Source organism: Drosophila rhopaloa, unplaced genomic scaffold (genome assembly GCF_018152115.1).
Source record: "Drosophila rhopaloa isolate 14029-0021.01 unplaced genomic scaffold, ASM1815211v1 contig_3, whole genome shotgun sequence".
Classification (NCBI taxonomy): domain Eukaryota; kingdom Metazoa; phylum Arthropoda; class Insecta; order Diptera; family Drosophilidae; genus Drosophila; species Drosophila rhopaloa.
The window spans coordinates 8,799,898-8,818,543 of NW_025335123.1; the positions used below are offsets into that span (position 1 = coordinate 8,799,898).

Genomic DNA, 18,646 nt, shown 5'->3' on the forward strand with positions numbered 1-18,646 from the left:
TTTTGAAACGTTTATGTAGTTATAATTACAAATGAGAAATATTTTTAGTTCAGTGCGAAATAATAGAAATAGAGCATACCAACTAGGTATTTTTACCTTACATTTAAAATATAACCGCCAGAGCAGCTTAATAACATTTGTTAAAATGTTGGCTTAAACATTATTAATTCAAAAATAAATTTAATATATATAAGCTTTTAAAAAATGCGGTTAGTATACAATTTTGTAGTTTAATCCCATTCTTTTAATAATAAGGTTCGTTACTTTTGATAAACATGACAAATTTATTACATCTAACTGGCAACATTGATAGTAACTAGGAGACGGATCACTTGGGTCCCAGCATCTCCTTGGGATTGACCCACTCCTTGAACTGTTCCTCAGTTATGCCTGTTTTCAGGGCCTCCTCCTTCAAGGTCGTCTTGTTCTTGTGGGCCGTCTTCGCGATCTGGGCGGACTTATCATAGCCTATGTGGGGGTTCAAGGCGGTCACCAGCATCAGGGACTCGTTCATGATCTTGTCGATCATGTCCTTGTTGGCCTGCAGTCCCTCCACGCAGTTTTTACTGAAGGTCATGCTGCCATCGGCTGCAATAAGGAATAAATACTTTAAACTGGTTGTAAACGTTGCAGCAGCAGCCTAATATAATGTGTACATTTAAAGAACAGGACCTGGGCAACCTAAATGCCCATGTCGCTTAGAATATGAAAACTATTTAGCTATTCAGATGAGTAATTCCTTAAAAAAAACATTAATGCAGCATTTGCAACCGCTTTACCGCGTTTACAACCAACTTTAAACCATCGTTTAAACCAGACACTAATAAGGCTGCCTTTAAAGTCGTACCCAACAACCGGATGGAGCGCAGCACATTGGACACTATCAGGGGCTTGAACACATTCAGCTCGAAGTGTCCGTTGGAGCCACCGATGGACACCGCCACCTGGTTGCCCATCACCTGGGCACACAGCATGGTCATCGACTCGCACTGCGTGGGATTCACCTTGCCGGGCATGATGGAGCTACCGGGCTCGTTCTCCGGCAGCAGGAGCTCACCGATTCCGCACCGTGGACCCGATCCCAGCAGTCGGATGTCGTTGGCAATCTTCATCAGACTCACGGCCACTGTATTGAGTACTCCATGGACCTCCACCATGGCGTCTCGGGCGGCCAAGGCCTCAAATTTATTGGGCGCCGTGACGAAGGGCAGGCAGGTGAGCTCGGCAATCCTCTTGGCCACCTTCTCCGCGAATCCCTTGTGGGTGTTCAAGCCCGTGCCCACGGCAGTGCCACCCAAGGCCAGCTCATAGACGCGCGGCAGACAGCACTTGATCCTCTCCAGGCCGTAGGTCAACTGCTGGGTGTAGCCACTGAACTCCTGCCCCAGGGTCAGAGGCACTGCGTCCATCAGATGGGTGCGGCCGATCTTGATGATGTCCTTGAACTCATCCGACTTGGATTTGAGTGCATCCCTCAGGTGGGTCACCGCCGGGATCAGTCTCTCGTTCAGCTCCATGCCCACCGAGATGTGGATGGCCGTCGGGAAGGTATCGTTGGAGCTCTGGGACTTGTTCACATGGTCATTGGGATGCACCGGCGTCTTGCTGCCCAGTTCGCCCCCCATCATCCTGATGGCCGCATTGCTGATCACCTGCAGGAAAGTGGAAATAGATATTTATATTATTATAATTTTGATCTGAAGTTTGTAGCGCCCTGTAAAGTAGATATGTATATTCCTGATCAGCACATATTCCTAATCTAGGAACGTCGAAGTAGCCATGTCCTTCTGTCCGTTTGTCCGATTCTACAAAAACTAGTCTCTTAATTTTAAGTATGTATATATACATATATACATAAGAAAGAACGGGCCGGATCGGACGACTATATCCGATAGATTAGGAAAAATCAAAAAAAATTAATGAAAAAAAAAATAATAAACATATTGTTTTTAACTATATCCGAGATAAGGTTATGTAAGCCAATTTCAGAACTACGATTTTTTATATAGTTGCCACAGGAAAAGTATAATAATTTTTAGAAAACCGAAAAAGCGTTATTGATTTAAAATATCACATCAAAATCGAAATATAGAGTATTTAATTTTTAAACAGATGGAAGGTTATATAACCTTCGGCCTGCTGAATTTTGCTTTCTTTCTTGTTATTATATTAAATTAAAATGCTGGTCTTCTGCTCTAAATCTGTAAAACGCTATAAAAAGTCCCAACGTTTTTGGGATGATTAGACTTATAATCTAAAAAAAAATCCAAATTCAGATATAATTTGCAGGTGAGTTCCAAGAAAGGATGTTAGAATAGTCGGTATGCACATATCAGTTTTAATCACTGTGCACTCAAGCTCACCTCATTGGTGTTCATATTGGATTGGGTGCCAGAACCAGTTTGCCAGATGACCAGCGGGAAGTGGCCCATTTCGTAGTACTTGCCCGAAATGACATCGTCGCAGGCGCAGGACACTGCCTCCGAGATCTTGCTGTCCAAGCCGTAGTCCTTGTTGACCTCGGCGCAGGCCTTTTTCAGTATGCCCATGGCCTGGATCACAGGCATCTGCAGACAGTACAGGATTATTGGGGGGTAGAGTGCTAAATCTCCAGGGGAGATGGCCCTACCGGCATGCGCTCGCTTATGTCGCCAATGGGAAAGTTCAGCTTGGAGCGCATAGTCTGAGCTCCGTACAGCTTGTCCGCTGGCACCTTTAGCTCCCCGAAGGTGTCCTTCTCGGTGCGAAACTTCGTCTGCCCTTTATCCTTGCCCTTTCCCCTGTCGCTCTGGAAGAATATCCCTTCTATGCGTGAAAACCCCCCTCTCAGCTGACCTTCCACCAATTCTACTCACATCGCTGGCGCGCAGGCCACCGCAAGCCACCCAAAGATTGCGTCTGGCCAGGCTTAGGCCATTGACTTGCTTTAGCATTTTCAGTTATTATTGATCTGTGTTCCCGAGCGATTCATTTACAAACGAACTTAAACCCGACAAGCTGGAATTTCGATGACAGCGATGGGTGAAATGAGGTCAGGCGGTTGGCCTACTACTTGGGTCCCAGCATCTCCTCCGGTCGCACCCAGTCCTTGAACTGCTGCTCCGTGAGGTAGCCCAGATTGATGGCCTCCTCCTTGAGGGTCGTTCCGTTCTTGTGCGCCGTCTTGGCGATCTTGGCCGCCTTGTCGTAGCCGATGTGGGGATTCAGGGCGGTCACCAGCATCAGGGACTCGTTCATGATCTTGGCAATGTTCTCGCGGTTAGCCTGGATTCCGTTCACGCAGTTGGCAGTAAAAGTCCTGCTGCCATCAGCTGAAAGAAAAGGTTTTATTACTTGACTGTCAATAAATAAATACTTGGAACTAATTGTAAGCGATGCAGCGGCAGTCGCTGTTTCTTAAAAATGCATAAAAGCTTTTTCCGCTGCCACTGCATCGCTTAAACTATTCGTTAAACTTACACAACAGCCGAATGGAGCGCAGCACATTGGACACAATCAAAGGTTTGAACACGTTCAGCTCGAAGTGTCCGTTGGAGCCACCGATGGTCACGGCCACCTGGTTGCCCATCACCTGGGCGGAGAGCATCGTCAGCGACTCGCACTGCGTGGGATTCACCTTGCCGGGCATGATGGAGCTCCCGGGCTCGTTCTCCGGCAGCGACAACTCGCCCAAGCCGCAACGTGGACCCGAGCCCAGGAAACGGATATCGTTGGCGATCTTCATCAGACTCACGGCGATCGTATTGAGGACGCCATGGACCTCCACCATGGCATCACGAGCAGCCAGAGCCTCAAACTTGTTGGGCGCGGTGACGAATGGCAGGTTGGTCAGCTCGGCGATCTTGGCTGCGCACTTCTCGGCGAATCCCTTGCGGGTATTCAGACCAGTTCCCACGGCAGTACCGCCCAGAGCCAGCTCGTAGACCCGCGGCAGGCAGGCGTCGATCCGCTCCTGGGCGTAGGCCAACTGCTGGGCATAGCCACTGAACTCCTGGCCCAGCGTCAACGGCACAGCGTCCATTGTGTGGGTGCGTCCAATCTTGATGATGTCCTTGAACTCCTCCGACTTGGCCCGCAAGGCGTCGTGCAGCGTCTTGATCGCTGGCTTGAGGTTGTTGTTCAGCTGCAGGGCCACCGAGATGTGGATGGCCGTGGGGAAGGTATCGTTGGAGCTCTGCGACTTGTTCACATGGTCGTTGGGATGCACGGGCGTCTTGGAGCCCAGCTTGCCGCCCAGCAGCTCAATGGCGCGATTGCTGATCACCTGGTCGATGGAGTTACGCGGTCACAAAGGAGAACCAAAGGAGGGGAATATGACCCATTACCCACCTCATTCACATTCATGTTGCTCTGGGTGCCGGAGCCAGTCTGCCAGATGACCAGCGGGAAGTGGTCGGCGTACAGCTTGCCGGAGATCACATCGTCGGCCGCCTTCGAGATCGCCTCGCTCACCTTGCTGTCCAGTCCAAACTCCTTGTTCACCTCGGCGGCGGCTTTCTTCAGGATTCCCATGGCCTGCACCACGGGTTTCTATAAGACAAAGAAGATGCATCAGAGAAGGTGTATCGAAAACGATATCCAACTTCGTTATATTCATAAACTCTAAGTCGTATTGAAGGATTATAAGACGGTTCTAAAACTGTCTATTGTTAAGAAAATAATTTGCCGTCTTAAAGGGTATTTTGTGTTTTATGATATTTATATGTTTGTACACGTATTTGTAAATGTATTATCTGACTTTGTAATAACATTGCATTGCAACTTTTCAAAACCTTGAAAAAACACAGACATGTAACTGAAATTTATTGTTGTATTCCTATTGTTTTCTTTATCTTAAGCATCACCGCTTTTTTACCTTGTCTTAATTTAAACATTGCAACTTTTAAAAACCTTGAATGTTAAAATCGAGGTTTAATCAGAAATATATTAAAATTATCATTTGTTTTGCTTGAATAAAACATAATTGAGTAATACCTTAATTGTAAACTAAATGTTTAGTCATCAAAATGATGGATACTTGTTTTTTTCCATACTAGAATTGTTAAGACTCCTCAAAGCCTTATGAGAAAGACTCTTAAAAGCCTTATGAAACAACCAATAAACTTAAGTTTGAAAATTAATGACACGAAGAATTCCTTCTTCAATCATTATAAAAAACCCATTTGGTTTTGCAACTACTTCTGGTCATATTTTGTAAACAGCTTTTTAATTATACACACATACGAAAGGTGTGAGTTAATTATATTACTTATTGTGATGTATTATGGGAATTACTATGGAAAATACTTACGGGCATCCGTTCGGTAGCTCCGCCGATGGGGAAATTGATCTGGGATCGCATCGTCTGGGCGCCATAATACTTATCCGCGGGAACCTTCAGTTCGCCAAAGGTGTCGCTTTCCACGCGAAAATCCTGGGAGGCCTACAAGGGAAAATTACCAGATTAAAGGCGGGGAATATTACGAATGTAGAGGCAACCATCTGACCATTGTGAGTGAGATAGATGGAAGATAAGTGGAGTGAAATCAGAAAACAGAAATCAGAAATCAGAGGACGAGCACTCGACGACGACTGCTGCTCAAAGTTAACTGAGGCAGATAAGCGGGCGACTTTAAAACTAAGACCCGAGTGAACAGCGAACAGATTCTTGAAAGAGCGCTCTCAACGAAAAGTGTGGAATTGTGGAGGTGTAAAAGAGGGCGGTTCTGGAGGGGACTGAAGACCCGGCCCGACATGGGGTATTTCGCTAATTTGGCACCCAAACAACAGTTGGGGGCGAATTAATAGCACCGTGAACGGATAAAGCTATGGACTTTTGCAATAATCGTTTTCATTGAAATTATTTTACAAATTACTATATTTATACTTTTACTTTATTCTTTTAAAATAATTACCTAAGAGAAACATGTTCTATTTATTATCCTGTTAAAAAATATTCAAATTAAATTCAAGTTACAAAATTACTACGTTAAGAGATTTTTAGAATAATTGTATGTAACTATACTCAGTTATATTATGTTAATTATTTTGTCGAAGTTGTTTTTTTATAGATATTTTAACTGATTATTTTAATTTATTTAAAAGGAGTTTCTTAAAAGAGTAGAGTTATATTTAACACTCTTTTCTAGATATTAATAACTTTTGGAATAATCCAAAAATTATTTTTTTAAAAATTCGCAGTTCTTTAAATAAAATTCTAATAAATTATTATGTTTACCATCACTGTGTTATAGAACAATTGTGAGTCTAAGGCCCAATCTTCGATGATAACAATTATATGGTAAGTGTTATAAATTTATTTGTTTGGCCACCAATGTGTGATAAATGCAGATGCAGCATTTTCTCTGGAGTTATGAGTGTAATTTATGCCCTCCTGCTGCTACTATCTGGTACTATATATTTATCTGAGCAATCAGAAGTACCTGAGAGTGTATAACAGTGGTCGGCATGTAGATAAAACCATACAATACCGGTTTAAAATTCAATTGCCAAAAACAAGAATCGGGGAATGGCAGTTTCTTGAATTACAACTCGTTCCGCGAGTTTTTTTTCGCGGTGTGTTTGTTTTGTTTTTTTTTACCATGTGATTTGTGAGAATTTTGAGTGAAAAAATCAATGCAGTAGTTCCAATTGGAGTGTCATTCGAAAATCGAATTGGAGTTCGTCCACAAGTGGTCGAAGTTGTGTGCGAATTGGAACTAGTATTCCAGGGGCTGGAAGGCAGTACTTCCATTTGCATTGTATAATGATTACGAAACGCCGGTATTCAATAAACTTTTATTTTGCATTTCCTTTTGTTTATTTCTTATTGTGTCGACACTTTTTGATGTTATTATGTGGTTCATAAGCAAAAGAAGCATTACATAAGGCGCAATATTTGGCATATCCGAGGGAAATGGATATAAACTGTATAAATCCTTACCAGACGCAAGCTTCCAATGGAAGCCGCCCAGGGTTTCGTTATTTGTTGAACGCCACGAAGACTGGAACGCTGCAATAACGGTAGCACCATCTTTATGCTTATTTCTTAATTAGTAATTAATAAATAAGTTTGCCGATCAGTTTTTACGGACGAGCCCACCACAACAAAAACAACGATGCGCGGGTGCACTCTATGGCCTATCGATAAGTATTATCGATGGTTGCTCAAGTTTTATCATAGGAAAAAAGATCTTTCACCATTATTAACAGAATGTGAAAAATAAAATAATATTTATAATACATTTATAAAACGATTTGTAAACAAATTTTCCAAGATCTTAAAACTCTTAAAAGAAAAGTTAATACTATGATTAATTGCGGAACTGGTCTAAGTATAAAATATAGGTTTTTTTTAATGGTGTATTTAAGTTTAAAAGTTAAAGTTTCAAAATTTATTGATAAAATGTTCATGATTGTTAAAAAGCTTTTAAATGGGCCTTAATCTTTATAACTAAAGGTAATTTTTAAATATAATAAACAAATAAGGGAAATAAAACAGATTGTAAATTGTGTTAAGAAATACATAGTTAAGTCTTGGCCGCTTATTAATTCATTTTTTTTTACTTTTTAGCAATATGACATAATTTATTTTTAAACTGTAAATATTTAAATGCAGCTATATTTGAATGCAAAATACCTAATAGAGAACTAAGATATTACTGTAAGAAAATTCAAAATTTGAAAGCATTAAACTTTTTCAAAAAATTTGTATTGGCCACCCGAACTTTTGATTGTTAAATATCGATAGTCCGTGACTGCTTATCGCCTGAGGGCCATCCGCAGGCAAACAGCTGTTTGACTTTGGAAATAAAATTGCAAACTTTTTTTTTGAAACGAGGAGCCTGCAATGTCGGCGTTTTTGAAATCCGTGTGCTTGGCCCAAAAGCTATGCGCCGCCAATCCCGCCATGATTCGCCAGGCGGTACGCGGCAGTAAGTGAAAATCCGGAAGAGCAGGAATCCCGACAACCTGCGCCTCTGTTTTGTTTACGTAACTTTTGTTCTCTGTCTAAAACTAGTTTTTCCCGTTTAGTGGCTGGCTGGAACAAGGACTATAAGCCGGCACCCTTTCCACAGACGGAGAAGGAGCGCTTGGCCGCTGCCAAGAAGTATTACCTTCTGCCGGAGGAGTACAAACCATATGCGGACGATGGCCTGGGCTATGGAGACTATCCCAAAGTAGGCGGTGGACTGGGCGTGGAGGCCAAGGATAGCTACTATCCCTGGGATTATCCGGAGCACAAGCGTAATCAGCACGAGCCCGTAAGAGGATCACTCACATCTCTGTCCCATAGATATCCAAAGATACATACTTTTTCCACCCGCAGATCTCGGCGGATCACGATCTGTACAGCGAAGATCGCTGGTCGCAGGCGGAACAGCCGCGCTACAAGAATTCGTACTACTTTATCGTCTTCTTGAGCGTGATGTCCGGTTGCCTGGCCCTCTACTACTGGCTGGAGGACAAGAAGATGTACCGCCCCGTGGCCGCCAAGCAATATCCTGGCGATGGCGTCAAGCACTACACCTTCGATAAGTAGAAGGCAACCTCCTCTGGATCCCTCTGCGGGCCTCGTTTTTATTTCATAGGCAATTTATCAACGCATCTGTACAATTAAAATGAAAAGAAACCAAGCTGAGTTTAAGTTGAGCGTTTATTTCGGTGAACACATGAAAGACTTGGAAACTAAACTTTTGACCGCAGATCAATGCTTTATGATTTTAATGGAAAGATTTGAGACCCAGATTAGCAAAGGAGTGCCCTGCACCATTTAAAATGAAAAGAAACCAACTTAAACTTGAGATAAGAGTTTAACACTGATTAATCAATGCTTATTACCTATAAACTCAGCTCAATGAGGGCGCCCAAAAATAAAAATAAGCCAAGCTAAACTTTAGATGAACGTTTATTTCGGCGAAAACATGAATGATTTTCAAAGTAACTTGACCACAGACGGGTCAAATAATGCTTAATTGGCTTGGTAGTCTTTAAATTCTAAACTTACATCTAAATGCAATGATTAATTAGATGACCAAAAAAAATCAAAGAAGTGGAAACAGAAACTTAACTAGGTAAATTAGGGTATAATAAACTGGTGTCTGGCTGTGCTCACTCCACAATGTAGTTGGGGTGCACCACCAGCAGGGGATCGTCCTCCGTCTCATCATCCTGGCCCACACCCTTGATCCTCGGCTTCAGCGTGGATGTCTTGAGCGGAATGATCACCTGGTCGTGGTAGATGAGGCGATCGATCAGCTTCTCGATGAGGTTCTTCCGCGAGATCAGCTCATCTTCGGATTCGATTTGCTCGGCCACCTGCTCCAGATACCAGGTAACGACGTCGCTGCGCTTGATGCCTGTATCGCTGCCCTCCACCTCGCAGCGCGCCTCCTCGCCACGCATGTGAAGCACCAGCATGGTGGACAGATTCTTGTAGTCCTCGAAGGACAACGTGAACTTCTTCTTTTGCACAGCACCGCTGCCAGAGGTGTCCAGGTTTTCATCAATATTGGCCGCTGATCCATTGTTCTCCATGTCGATGTCGTGCTGAATGCCATCGTCCATATCCAGGCCCTCGTCGTCGTCCAAGTGAATGTCGGGCTGCTCCACACGTATAATGGACTTGTTTAGCAGGCGGAAGGCCTCCTTGACATGTCGCTCCAGCACGCGATTGGAGCACTCCAGCTTGGCCATGGCCTCGCTCAGCCGAATCATGGACTCCAGCTGTCGCACGGTGATCCTCCAGGTGCTCCTCCCCGACGTGCCTGTATCCCGCTGCCTCAGATGGCCATAGTTCTCCACCAGCATGCGACCGGCCTCCTGACCAATTATCGGCTTAAATTGCCGCGCAAAAGTCACATAGCGGAGGACCTCTTCGCGTGTGTAAGCACGCTCCACGGACTCCTCGATGTTCGAGTGCAGGTCAACGATCTTCCGGGCAATGGCATAGTCCACTACCTCATTGCATTCGTCCACGAGGATGAAGAACAGATCGAAACGTGACATAATGGGTGCGGAGAGCTGGATGTTCTGCTGCAGACTCTTGGAGCGATCATAACGTCCATTTATGGGATTGGCGGCGGCAAGAATGGACGTGCGGGCATTTAGAGTGGCTCGAACTCCAGCGCGAGCTATCGAGATGGTCTGCTGCTCCATGGCCTCGTGAATGGCCACCTGATCGCGCTGATCCATCTTGTCGAATTCGTCAATGCAGCAAATGCCATTGTCAGCCAACATGAGAGCTCCCGCCTCGATGACGAAGTCAAAGGACTCCTCATCGCGGACCACAGCTGCAGTTAAGCCCGCGGCAGAGGAAGCCTTGCCTGAAGTATAGATGGCCCTGGGTGAGAAGTCCGAGACCTGCTTGAGGAACTGCGACTTGGCCGTGCTGGGATCTCCCACGATGCAAACATTGACATCCCCACGCAGCGAGGTCTTTTCGGTTGTGGTCTTGGCAACGCCACCAAATTGCTGAAGGAGAATGCCCCTCTTTACCTCATCATTGCCATAGACTGACGGAAACAGGCTGCTAATCAGGTTCTGGTACAGATTACGGTCTTTGGACATCTCATAGATTTTGTGCCACTCTGCATCCGTCATTTGTTTCTTCATATCTTCGGCAGTGACCTCCGACATGGGCAGATCCGTGCCGCCAAAGCGGGCTGTGGTGGCCTGAACGCTGCAGGCGAGGAAGGCCATCCGGTAGTTCAGTTCCCGCATGCCCAGAGCCTTCAAACCAGTCACGCCTTCCATTCCCTCGCCTGGCTTATGGCGGGAACTGGTCTCCGCCCGGGTGCCCACGTTCGCCAGGACACTCACATCCGGAACCACGATTAAAGTGCCTGTGAAATCATACCGATCGCCAGCTTGAACAGTTTCCACCAGTTCCGAACGCAGGATGATCTCCACGGCCCTGGGAATACATCCACGGGGCAGCTCTGCTTGGGTTTCCTGTATGCGAATCTTTTGGAAATCCAGGAACAGACTCTTCTCCACATCCAGCATGAAGCGCCGGCGATTGGAGCAGACGGGATTACGACAAATGGTGGGATTGGTGAACTTAAACTGCTGCTCCACATTCCGGATCTCCGTCTGGCAATCGAGGCACATGAAGACGCCGGATACGAGTTCCGGATGAACAGGATGCGTGCGCACCACCTGGCCGGAGATGCGGATGAGGGTGCCGATTTTGGAGGTGGTCAGATCCCGGACCTTGTGCCGCGTGGGCACCTCCGTGAAGGCCACATAGCAATCCTTCTGGGTCTTCAGGCCAATCCTGTCCTTCACGTAATTGGAAACGGATTGGCAGAGGAACGGATAGACATGGTAGTACTCCTCGATGATGGCGGTGGCCAGGTTCTGATCGTACTTCTCCACATCCTCGAAACTGACCTCCAGGGTGCAGCGATCCGGGGATTCCAAGCTGGCCGCCGGACGCGTGTATTTGATCTCGCCGTCCTCCTTGAATTCCTCGAGGAAATCCTGGAATAACTTCTGGGCACGAATGCCCACCTCATCCTTGACGCGCAGCTGGCCAACCTGAGCATCTGCCACATCCATTTTGGTTCACTGTTTGATTGAAACTGATAAATAAACGCAAAGGTGACGCGGTAAATTTTGCGTTTGCAATTGTTTACAGCTGCGTGCTTTGCCAATTTTTGGCGCCTTTTTCTGACAGTTGAGATAGGGTGGCAGCGCCAGCAGGCAAAGCGCTGCCACATCGTTATTCCTTAGTTTTCTTATAAGGTCACATTAGTTGACAATTTAATTTATTTTGTGGTATAGTTAATTTATTTATTTAAGCCCTGGTTTCTTTTGTACAGATAGTAATTTAAATATAAATATGTATATAATATAATAAACAATTTTTGAGATTTTTGAATGTTTAATGTCTCCAAGAATTCCAGGACGGATTAGGTCTTATATATATGTAATCACTTCATGATATAATATTTTGAATTTATCTGTTGCTACAAATTATAAAAAATTTAATGTTTTGATTTGACAATAAAATACGTTTAAATTAGGGAAGTTTTAGCAAGACAAAACATTAAAATTTCTGGTCACTTAAGCATTTGTCAAAATTATCAAATTTCTGACATTTTTCCGTTCACCAAATGATATACAAACATATCGTCAAACAACAAGAAGCTTAAGAATTCTTTTATAATTTAAGTCCTCATACAAGACTTTGATACAAGTGGAAAGCGATGGGAATTTGCAGAAAATCTAAAGAACTAATTATATGTTTTCATAAACTCTCTCACAGCCATATAATTAGCGATTTTAAAAAAATTTTAAGATGAGCTTACAGTTAAACTTTTTTCAAAAACTCTTCAAATGGCGCATTTGCGGTTCGCGATGTCTTTGTACCGTTGATTTTCGCGAAGTACCGCGACGGTCACACTGCGCTGCACAAATTCAATACCACACGAATTTTATTTCGTGAATTTTATTGATTCTTTTTGGCGAAATTGTCGGTAAAAGAGCTTTCTACACGTGTTCTAAGTGCCTGCACCTGTCCGCAGGCACCATCCAGGCCATAAAAGTGGGTGCGGCACCACTGGAATCGGAAGCATCACTTGGATTGGACTACTTGCACCGCTTTGCTCCACCACCCCCTCTACAGTTTACCCCTTGAATTGAGGAACCCAAAGACAAGGAAGTCTCGGAAAATGGTGGACGCCGCCAGGCAAATGCTCGATGAGCTGATGGGCAGGAATCGGAACCTTCATCCCTCGGAGGCGGGCGCCAAGGTCAACTGGGAGGATCCAGAGGTGAGGTTTTCGAGTTTACATCCTGGGGAACCACCTAATAATGTATATTTTGCCCTCAGTTCTGCCAATTCTACAACGTAAAGTTTTGCCCACATGATCTGTTTATAAATACCCGCGCGGATCTGGGACCCTGCGCCCGCATCCACGACGAGGAGGCCCGTCACCTCTATGAAGATGCTCGTCCTTCGCAAAGGAAACGCCAATATGAAGATGAGTTCCTCCGGTTTTGCAACGTCATGCTGCACGATGTCGATCGAAAGATTCAAAAGGGCAAGCAGCGCTTGCTCCTAATGCAAAGGGATCAGCCCAATGCTCCGGCTCCTTTGAGCAGGCACCAGGAGCAACTGGCCAACCTTAATGCCAGAATCAATAAGCTTCTCTCCGAAGCAGAAGAAGCGGGCATTCGTGGAGACGTGGACCAGGCGCAGGATCTGATGACCCTGTGCGAGGAGCTCAAGGAGGAGAAGGAGCAACTGGTTCAGCAGCACGAGGCCAATCACAAGGCTATCAGCAGCATTAGCTTGACCAGGCCACCGGATGATGAGCTGCAGCCGGCGCTTAGCAGTCCTGTCTCAAATCCCAGCGAGGAAACCACAAACACACTTCCTGCGGCCGCCATTACTAGTGATGAAGCTCCAGAGGCTGCTCCAAGTTCGGCAGCAGCAGCAGGAGGTACTCCTGCGGAGGAGGGAGAATCAACTGGAACAGCCAGTGATGACAAAGCGGAGAAGACCGAAAGCAAGGCGGCTGGCTGGACGCACGATGCTCTGCCCGAAAAACAGATGAAGGTCTGCGAGATCTGCGGGGCCTTCCTGATCGTTGGGGATGCACAGCAGCGGATCGAGGACCATTTGATGGGCAAACAGCATTTGGGGTACTCCAAGCTGCGTAACGCGGTGGCCGAGATCAACGATGCGCGGCAAAAGGAGCGCGAGCAAGAAGATCGACGGCGGCGGGAGTGCCGAGTGCAGCGTTTCCACTCCTACGACAACAGGCGGTAAGTATATAATTGGGATTCAAATATATTTTTTAGCCATTGGACTTTTAATGTCAAGTTTTAGAAGCAGAGTCCATTAATGATAACAAATCACTTATTAGCTTATAGTAAATAAATTTGGTTCATTAAAAGCTTTGACCATCAGGTTTATATTACATTAAAAACAATTTCATCTTTTATAGACTGGACCAATAGTGCTTATTTTGTATGCATAACAAATCGCGAGTACTTCAGCATGGAAGTATTTGAAAGTCAAATATTAAAAAAAAAGATTGTGCATGTTATTCAGCTAATCCAGACATGTCAGACCCTATATCCTATAGAAACAATCGAAAACAAGAATTCATTTGATCTTTTCCTAGTTAATTACAACAAACTTGGCAGATTGCCGTTCAATGTGACTATGAGTAATGCTGCTAAGTTTGTTTACTTTGGGATTATTATATCACATGGCTACTGAATGCAAATTGACTAGATGCTTTTTAATACGATATGATGTCATAGAATCCCATACATAAAATAATAGTTTTTATATACGAATATAAACAGTCCTGCCTAGTGTAGTAAACTTTTGGGAATCCTACCTTTATGTAAACCTGCTAAGTATAATTAATAATTCGTATAGTTTTGTACCAGTTTGTTTTTATTAAATCACATCCATTTCTCATTAAGGATCCTTTATTTTATTGTTTTTAAACATAGGTGCATAAAATATTGGATATGAATTTCAGTGTTCTCTATACCTATAGTAATAATGCTAAGAGATATTTTTGTTAATTACGACTTGGCTGTACCTCAAGTATTTATGAATTCAGCATATTTTATCCTCGCTTATCACTAATTTTCCTCTTTTTGGATTCTTTAGCGAGCCACGCAACGAATACCGGGAACGGAGTCGCGACTATGTCCAGAATCGTCAGCCCTCGGATCGGCGTCACCGTAAGTCCCCACGACACCAGCTCTCCGATTCGTTTTTGGAGACCAGGGTCGCGCTTGCACTTGCACACGGCACACCAGCTTTTCTAAACCATAACTTTATTGTTCCAGATCACCATAAGTCGCACCACAGCTCTCATCACTCATACTCGCGCAGTGGCGGCGGAGGAGGAGGCGGAGGTGGAGGAGGCGGCGGTGGTGGCAACCGAAGCAACCGGAGCCACCACAATCACAACCATAATCACTACCGCCACGACAGTCGCGAGCGACATTGCCGCAGTCGGAGTCGCAGCCGCTACTAGAGACCAAAAACAGAAATATACCAAGTGAAAAGCAAACACTACAAGTAAATGACGCATAGAATCATAAGCAGAAAGTCAGGAGCTGTTCCCAAAGCCCGAAAACGAAACTACACAACTAAATATGATCAAGACCAACAGAACACAATCTCTCGTCCATCTGCAGTCTTCAGTCTTATGTGTTCGCAAATCCATAATCCGTAAGCTGCAGCTGCCGTGGCGAAAGACGGCAGCATCGAGGTACCCCAAAAAAAAAACAAAAATCATTAACACAATTTTCAAAGTAATATGTATAAAAAACAGTAAAAAAGAAACAGTATCTGAGCTGGCAAGAACGAGTGCGCTGAGGTGAGTCGAACACTTGATAAACCAGTAAAAAGTAACACTCCGGCGCCATTGTGCCACTCCACATTCTGTAGACATACTCGTTTCGTACCATAACTCGACTATAAATCGATCTATATCCGTGTACACACACGCCCCCCTCAATGTGTGTACCCAGTTGGGCTAACATCTTTTCAAGGATTTCACGAAGGCCAGGTCCTTTTTAAATAAACAGACGGACCTACGAAGTGACCCTTTAAGCTGTAGATGGGAATTGGTATTTTAAAATTAATTTTATATTATTGTTTATGGTATATAATGCTGCTTCAGTTCTTAAAACACTAAAACCAATTTGTTTCTTTGATTAAAGAAATACAACCTCTTTAAAATTTAATATTTTTAAATGCTACAATAATAAATAAAATTGAAGTTTTTACCTTCGCAAAGGATACAAAATTTATGAATTCATCTGCTTTCATTTGTTTCTGTATATATATTTTTTCAAAGTATTAACCTATGATATTTGATAAAAGCGCAATTTATTTGAAAAAAAAACGTCATTTAACCTTTTTTTGTTTTTAATTCTTGTGCCTATGGAAAATATCAAAAGAATGCCGTTTGAATACAATACACAATATCTTAGGCTATGGTTAATTTTTGAGTGCTTCTATAGTGTACTTATAATAATTATTGTTAAATAACATAGTGTTTTAGACTGTTTCCATTACGCAGTTTAAGTCAGGTTTAGGTTTAATTTGTTATACAGATCAATGAATTTCTAAGAGAGATTTTGCAAAGCGTTCCACCATCCGGTTTATACCTACATATATATGCACATATGATATCGTTACGAGCAAGAGATAGGCAGAGGATTAGGGCGATACGGAGCGTTCTTTGGACGTTTTCCTTGAAATTGTGAGTGGGACAGTGACTGAAACAGGTATTTACCAAGCCTTACTGTTATCTCTTTGCGCTTAATTAACCCAACAGAAACAGATACACGCATTCCATGCAATCCCCCCGGCACACCCACACACCCCCGAAAACACGAGTACACACGCCATAAACCATATACCATAATCCATAAATGTATATATAGTACTATATAGAGTGACTTAGAGAGAGCGACTGGTACTGCATGTTCCTTTGGCTTGACTTGGCGACTGGGTTGCTGGGTCATTTGTGTGCGATGGGATGGGTTCGAGCTCCCAAGTGGAGGTACGTAGTCGTAGTACCTTGGCCAGAATCCAAAAAATAAAAAGTGACGGACTGTGAAAGTAAGAAAGTGAAAGGAGCTACTACTGAGTGACAGATTGCAGGTACATTTGATCAATCGATGAACCCAACCAACCGATGATCCCTTTCCAAAGATTTTTGAGCTAAATAAGTTACATAATTATTATAGAAATCATTAATGAATAGTATTTGCTTTAATTATTGTTTGCCAGAACTTCAAGATCTTTATTGTATCTATGTATTTTGTATCACATTTTAAAAAATAATTGATAACTGTCAGGAGTTTAAGAAACCTTATTATCATGACATATTGTTTATGTTTCCCAAATTAAAAAATACCAAGTTTAAAGTAGTTAAAAAGTGCCTAATTTGAAGAGGGATCTTAAGGCGTCGGCTTGCCGTCGTATCTCAATGTTCCCTTTTTTTGGATCCTTATTTCATTGTTGTGGTGTACTGCCCCTCCCATCCTCCCTTCACCCTGCACTATCGTATTTCTTAAGATAAAAAAACTAACCCCAGCGAAATCTTCAAGCCAAGATTCCAAGACACCTACGAAAAACCACGAGGTAATTGAATTGCTAAATCGAATTAAATTATAATCAATAAAAACACAAGGATAGGCAGAGCAGAGGGAGACAGCAAACAGAGCACAGACAGAGAGGGCGAGAGTTCCTATACCCATACACAAGTGTATGTTCATGTTCCCCTCCTCTTCACCAACAGGTAAATTGTGACTGACCCCCGACCCTCCCAAATTATGATATGTTAAGACTATTTTTTTGATGTGGCCCGATCAGCCGTAGGTTGAATCGCTGTCCAGAGCCAAAAGACGAACCCATCGTAGATGTATGTTCTGTACTGTTCGTGCCACGCTAAATAATAAAAAACACACTTAAATGAACTCTGAATCTATAAATCTATTTACACGATCAGCTCGAAATTAGTCTAAGCTACGCTACCCAATTTCTACCGCCCCCAAACTTTTAATCTGGCTCACTTAACTCACATTTTTTTCTCTGCAAACATATTCCAGGAGCCGCCAACTGAAGAACGTAACCCTAAAATGTAGAAATGAATGAGAGAGATATATATAAAGAGAGGGAGAGAGAGAGATATATATATGTATATATAGAAAGAAGAACCAACCAGGTAACTTCTATGCCACACCTCCCCACATAAATGTTTCTTCACGACAGACAAGGCGGCCGTAATCCGTAATCCGTAATCCGTAATCCAAAATCAACGATCATCAATCGGCGATCAACGAACGATCAGTGATCAGAGAAAGAGAGAGAAGAGTGAAAGAGAAGGCAGAAAGAGACACTCGTGTAGAACTGTATTAGGCATGATACAAACGAGGTGAATTTCAATTTCTCTCATCTACTTATAACTATATTATATTATAACTCCACTATCCATTACTCCACCCATCCTTCGATCTTAATATCGTAATCGAAGACGCGCGAGTTGTCAGTTAAATATTGAATCATTTGAACCGTACATAAATTAATGTATGGGCCGCTTAAGTTTAGTGTTCCCACAAAATGAGCTCCTTATCCCCTTTCCTGCAAGGACCTCAACACAAAAAAACCTTGATCCCATCCACTAATCCATCAACCCCGTTTTTTGTTACAACGATCAACTAGCAAATTAATCAATTGAATTGAATTCCCATCGGGCAAGTAAGAGTTTAAAAAAATTACGAAATTAAGTATAGTGTAACCAATCAATAAAATTTGATCAATCGCCTGTAGTCATGTAAAGATGTTTTTAATTATGAATTACGATATGAGTAAGGATACAACATTCTATCGAGAGACTCGCAATAATTTTCTAATAAAGATCAAAGTAAATCCACAATATAAGATCAAATCTGTTGTTTTCTTTATAATCATTATTTTTACCTTTCCTAGGTAAATAAATAATTAAAGATCATAAATAAGATCAAGCAAGGTAAACGGTATTAAATTTTTTAAAGTATGTTTTTTTTTAACAACACATTACTTTATATTTATCCTGTCAATATGTTGCACATGGTATTAAGGTAATCAAAACTAAAAACTATATAATTTTTGTTAAATTTCGCTTTAAAAAAA

At 43.0% G+C, this 18,646-nt stretch overlaps 5 protein-coding genes across 7 annotated transcripts; 2 read left to right on the forward strand and 3 right to left on the reverse strand.

Annotated features, from left to right (window-relative positions):
- Nucleotides 1-270: 270 nt before the first annotated feature.
- Nucleotides 271-3,052, reverse strand: LOC108040134 (probable fumarate hydratase, mitochondrial). The gene is made up of 5 exons (XM_017117427.2): nt 2,856-3,052; nt 2,630-2,788; nt 2,364-2,567; nt 848-1,652; nt 271-588 (listed from the first exon to the last, which is right to left on the reverse strand). The coding sequence occupies exons 1-5, from the start codon at nt 2,931-2,933 to the stop codon at nt 329-331; spliced, it is 1,506 nt and encodes a 501-aa protein (XP_016972916.1). The 5' UTR covers nt 2,934-3,052; the 3' UTR covers nt 271-328.
- LOC108040135 (fumarate hydratase, mitochondrial) lies at nt 2,922-7,110 on the reverse strand. Of its 2 annotated transcripts, none has more exons than XM_017117429.2 (5): nt 6,923-7,110; nt 5,291-5,422; nt 4,330-4,530; nt 3,460-4,264; nt 2,922-3,311 (listed from the first exon to the last, which is right to left on the reverse strand). In XM_017117429.2, the coding sequence occupies exons 1-5, from the start codon at nt 7,010-7,012 to the stop codon at nt 3,049-3,051; spliced, it is 1,491 nt and encodes a 496-aa protein (XP_016972918.1). In that variant the 5' UTR covers nt 7,013-7,110; the 3' UTR covers nt 2,922-3,048. The 2 variants fall into 2 exon arrangements, with proteins under 2 accessions (XP_016972918.1, XP_016972919.1); XM_017117430.2 differs by lacking the exon at nt 6,923-7,110 and adding an exon at nt 5,487-5,602.
- Nucleotides 7,111-7,740: 630 nt separating this feature from the next.
- Nucleotides 7,741-8,620, forward strand: LOC108040132 (NADH dehydrogenase [ubiquinone] 1 beta subcomplex subunit 8, mitochondrial). Its single transcript, XM_017117425.2, has 3 exons — nt 7,741-7,913; nt 8,014-8,243; nt 8,309-8,620. The coding sequence occupies exons 1-3, from the start codon at nt 7,829-7,831 to the stop codon at nt 8,519-8,521; spliced, it is 528 nt and encodes a 175-aa protein (XP_016972914.1). The 5' UTR covers nt 7,741-7,828; the 3' UTR covers nt 8,522-8,620.
- Nucleotides 8,621-8,869: 249 nt separating this feature from the next.
- LOC108040130 (DNA replication licensing factor Mcm6) lies at nt 8,870-11,644 on the reverse strand. The gene has a single exon (XM_017117424.1). It carries the CDS (start codon nt 11,539-11,541, stop codon nt 9,091-9,093), a length of 2,451 nt encoding a protein of 816 aa, XP_016972913.1. The 5' UTR covers nt 11,542-11,644; the 3' UTR covers nt 8,870-9,090.
- A 728-nt stretch (nt 11,645-12,372) lies between these two features.
- Nucleotides 12,373-18,415, forward strand: LOC108040129 (luc7-like protein 3). Of its 2 annotated transcripts, XR_001769050.1 has the most exons (5): nt 12,373-12,758; nt 12,818-13,755; nt 14,621-14,694; nt 14,803-15,338; nt 17,584-18,415. XR_001769050.1 is itself a non-coding variant. In XM_017117423.1 (4 exons), the coding sequence occupies exons 1-4, from the start codon at nt 12,657-12,659 to the stop codon at nt 14,991-14,993; spliced, it is 1,305 nt and encodes a 434-aa protein (XP_016972912.1). In that variant the 5' UTR covers nt 12,373-12,656; the 3' UTR covers nt 14,994-15,778. The 2 variants fall into 2 exon arrangements, 1 of the variants encoding a protein (XP_016972912.1); XM_017117423.1 differs by lacking the exon at nt 17,584-18,415 and having other exon boundaries at nt 14,803-15,778.
- Nucleotides 18,416-18,646: the final 231 nt, after the last annotated feature.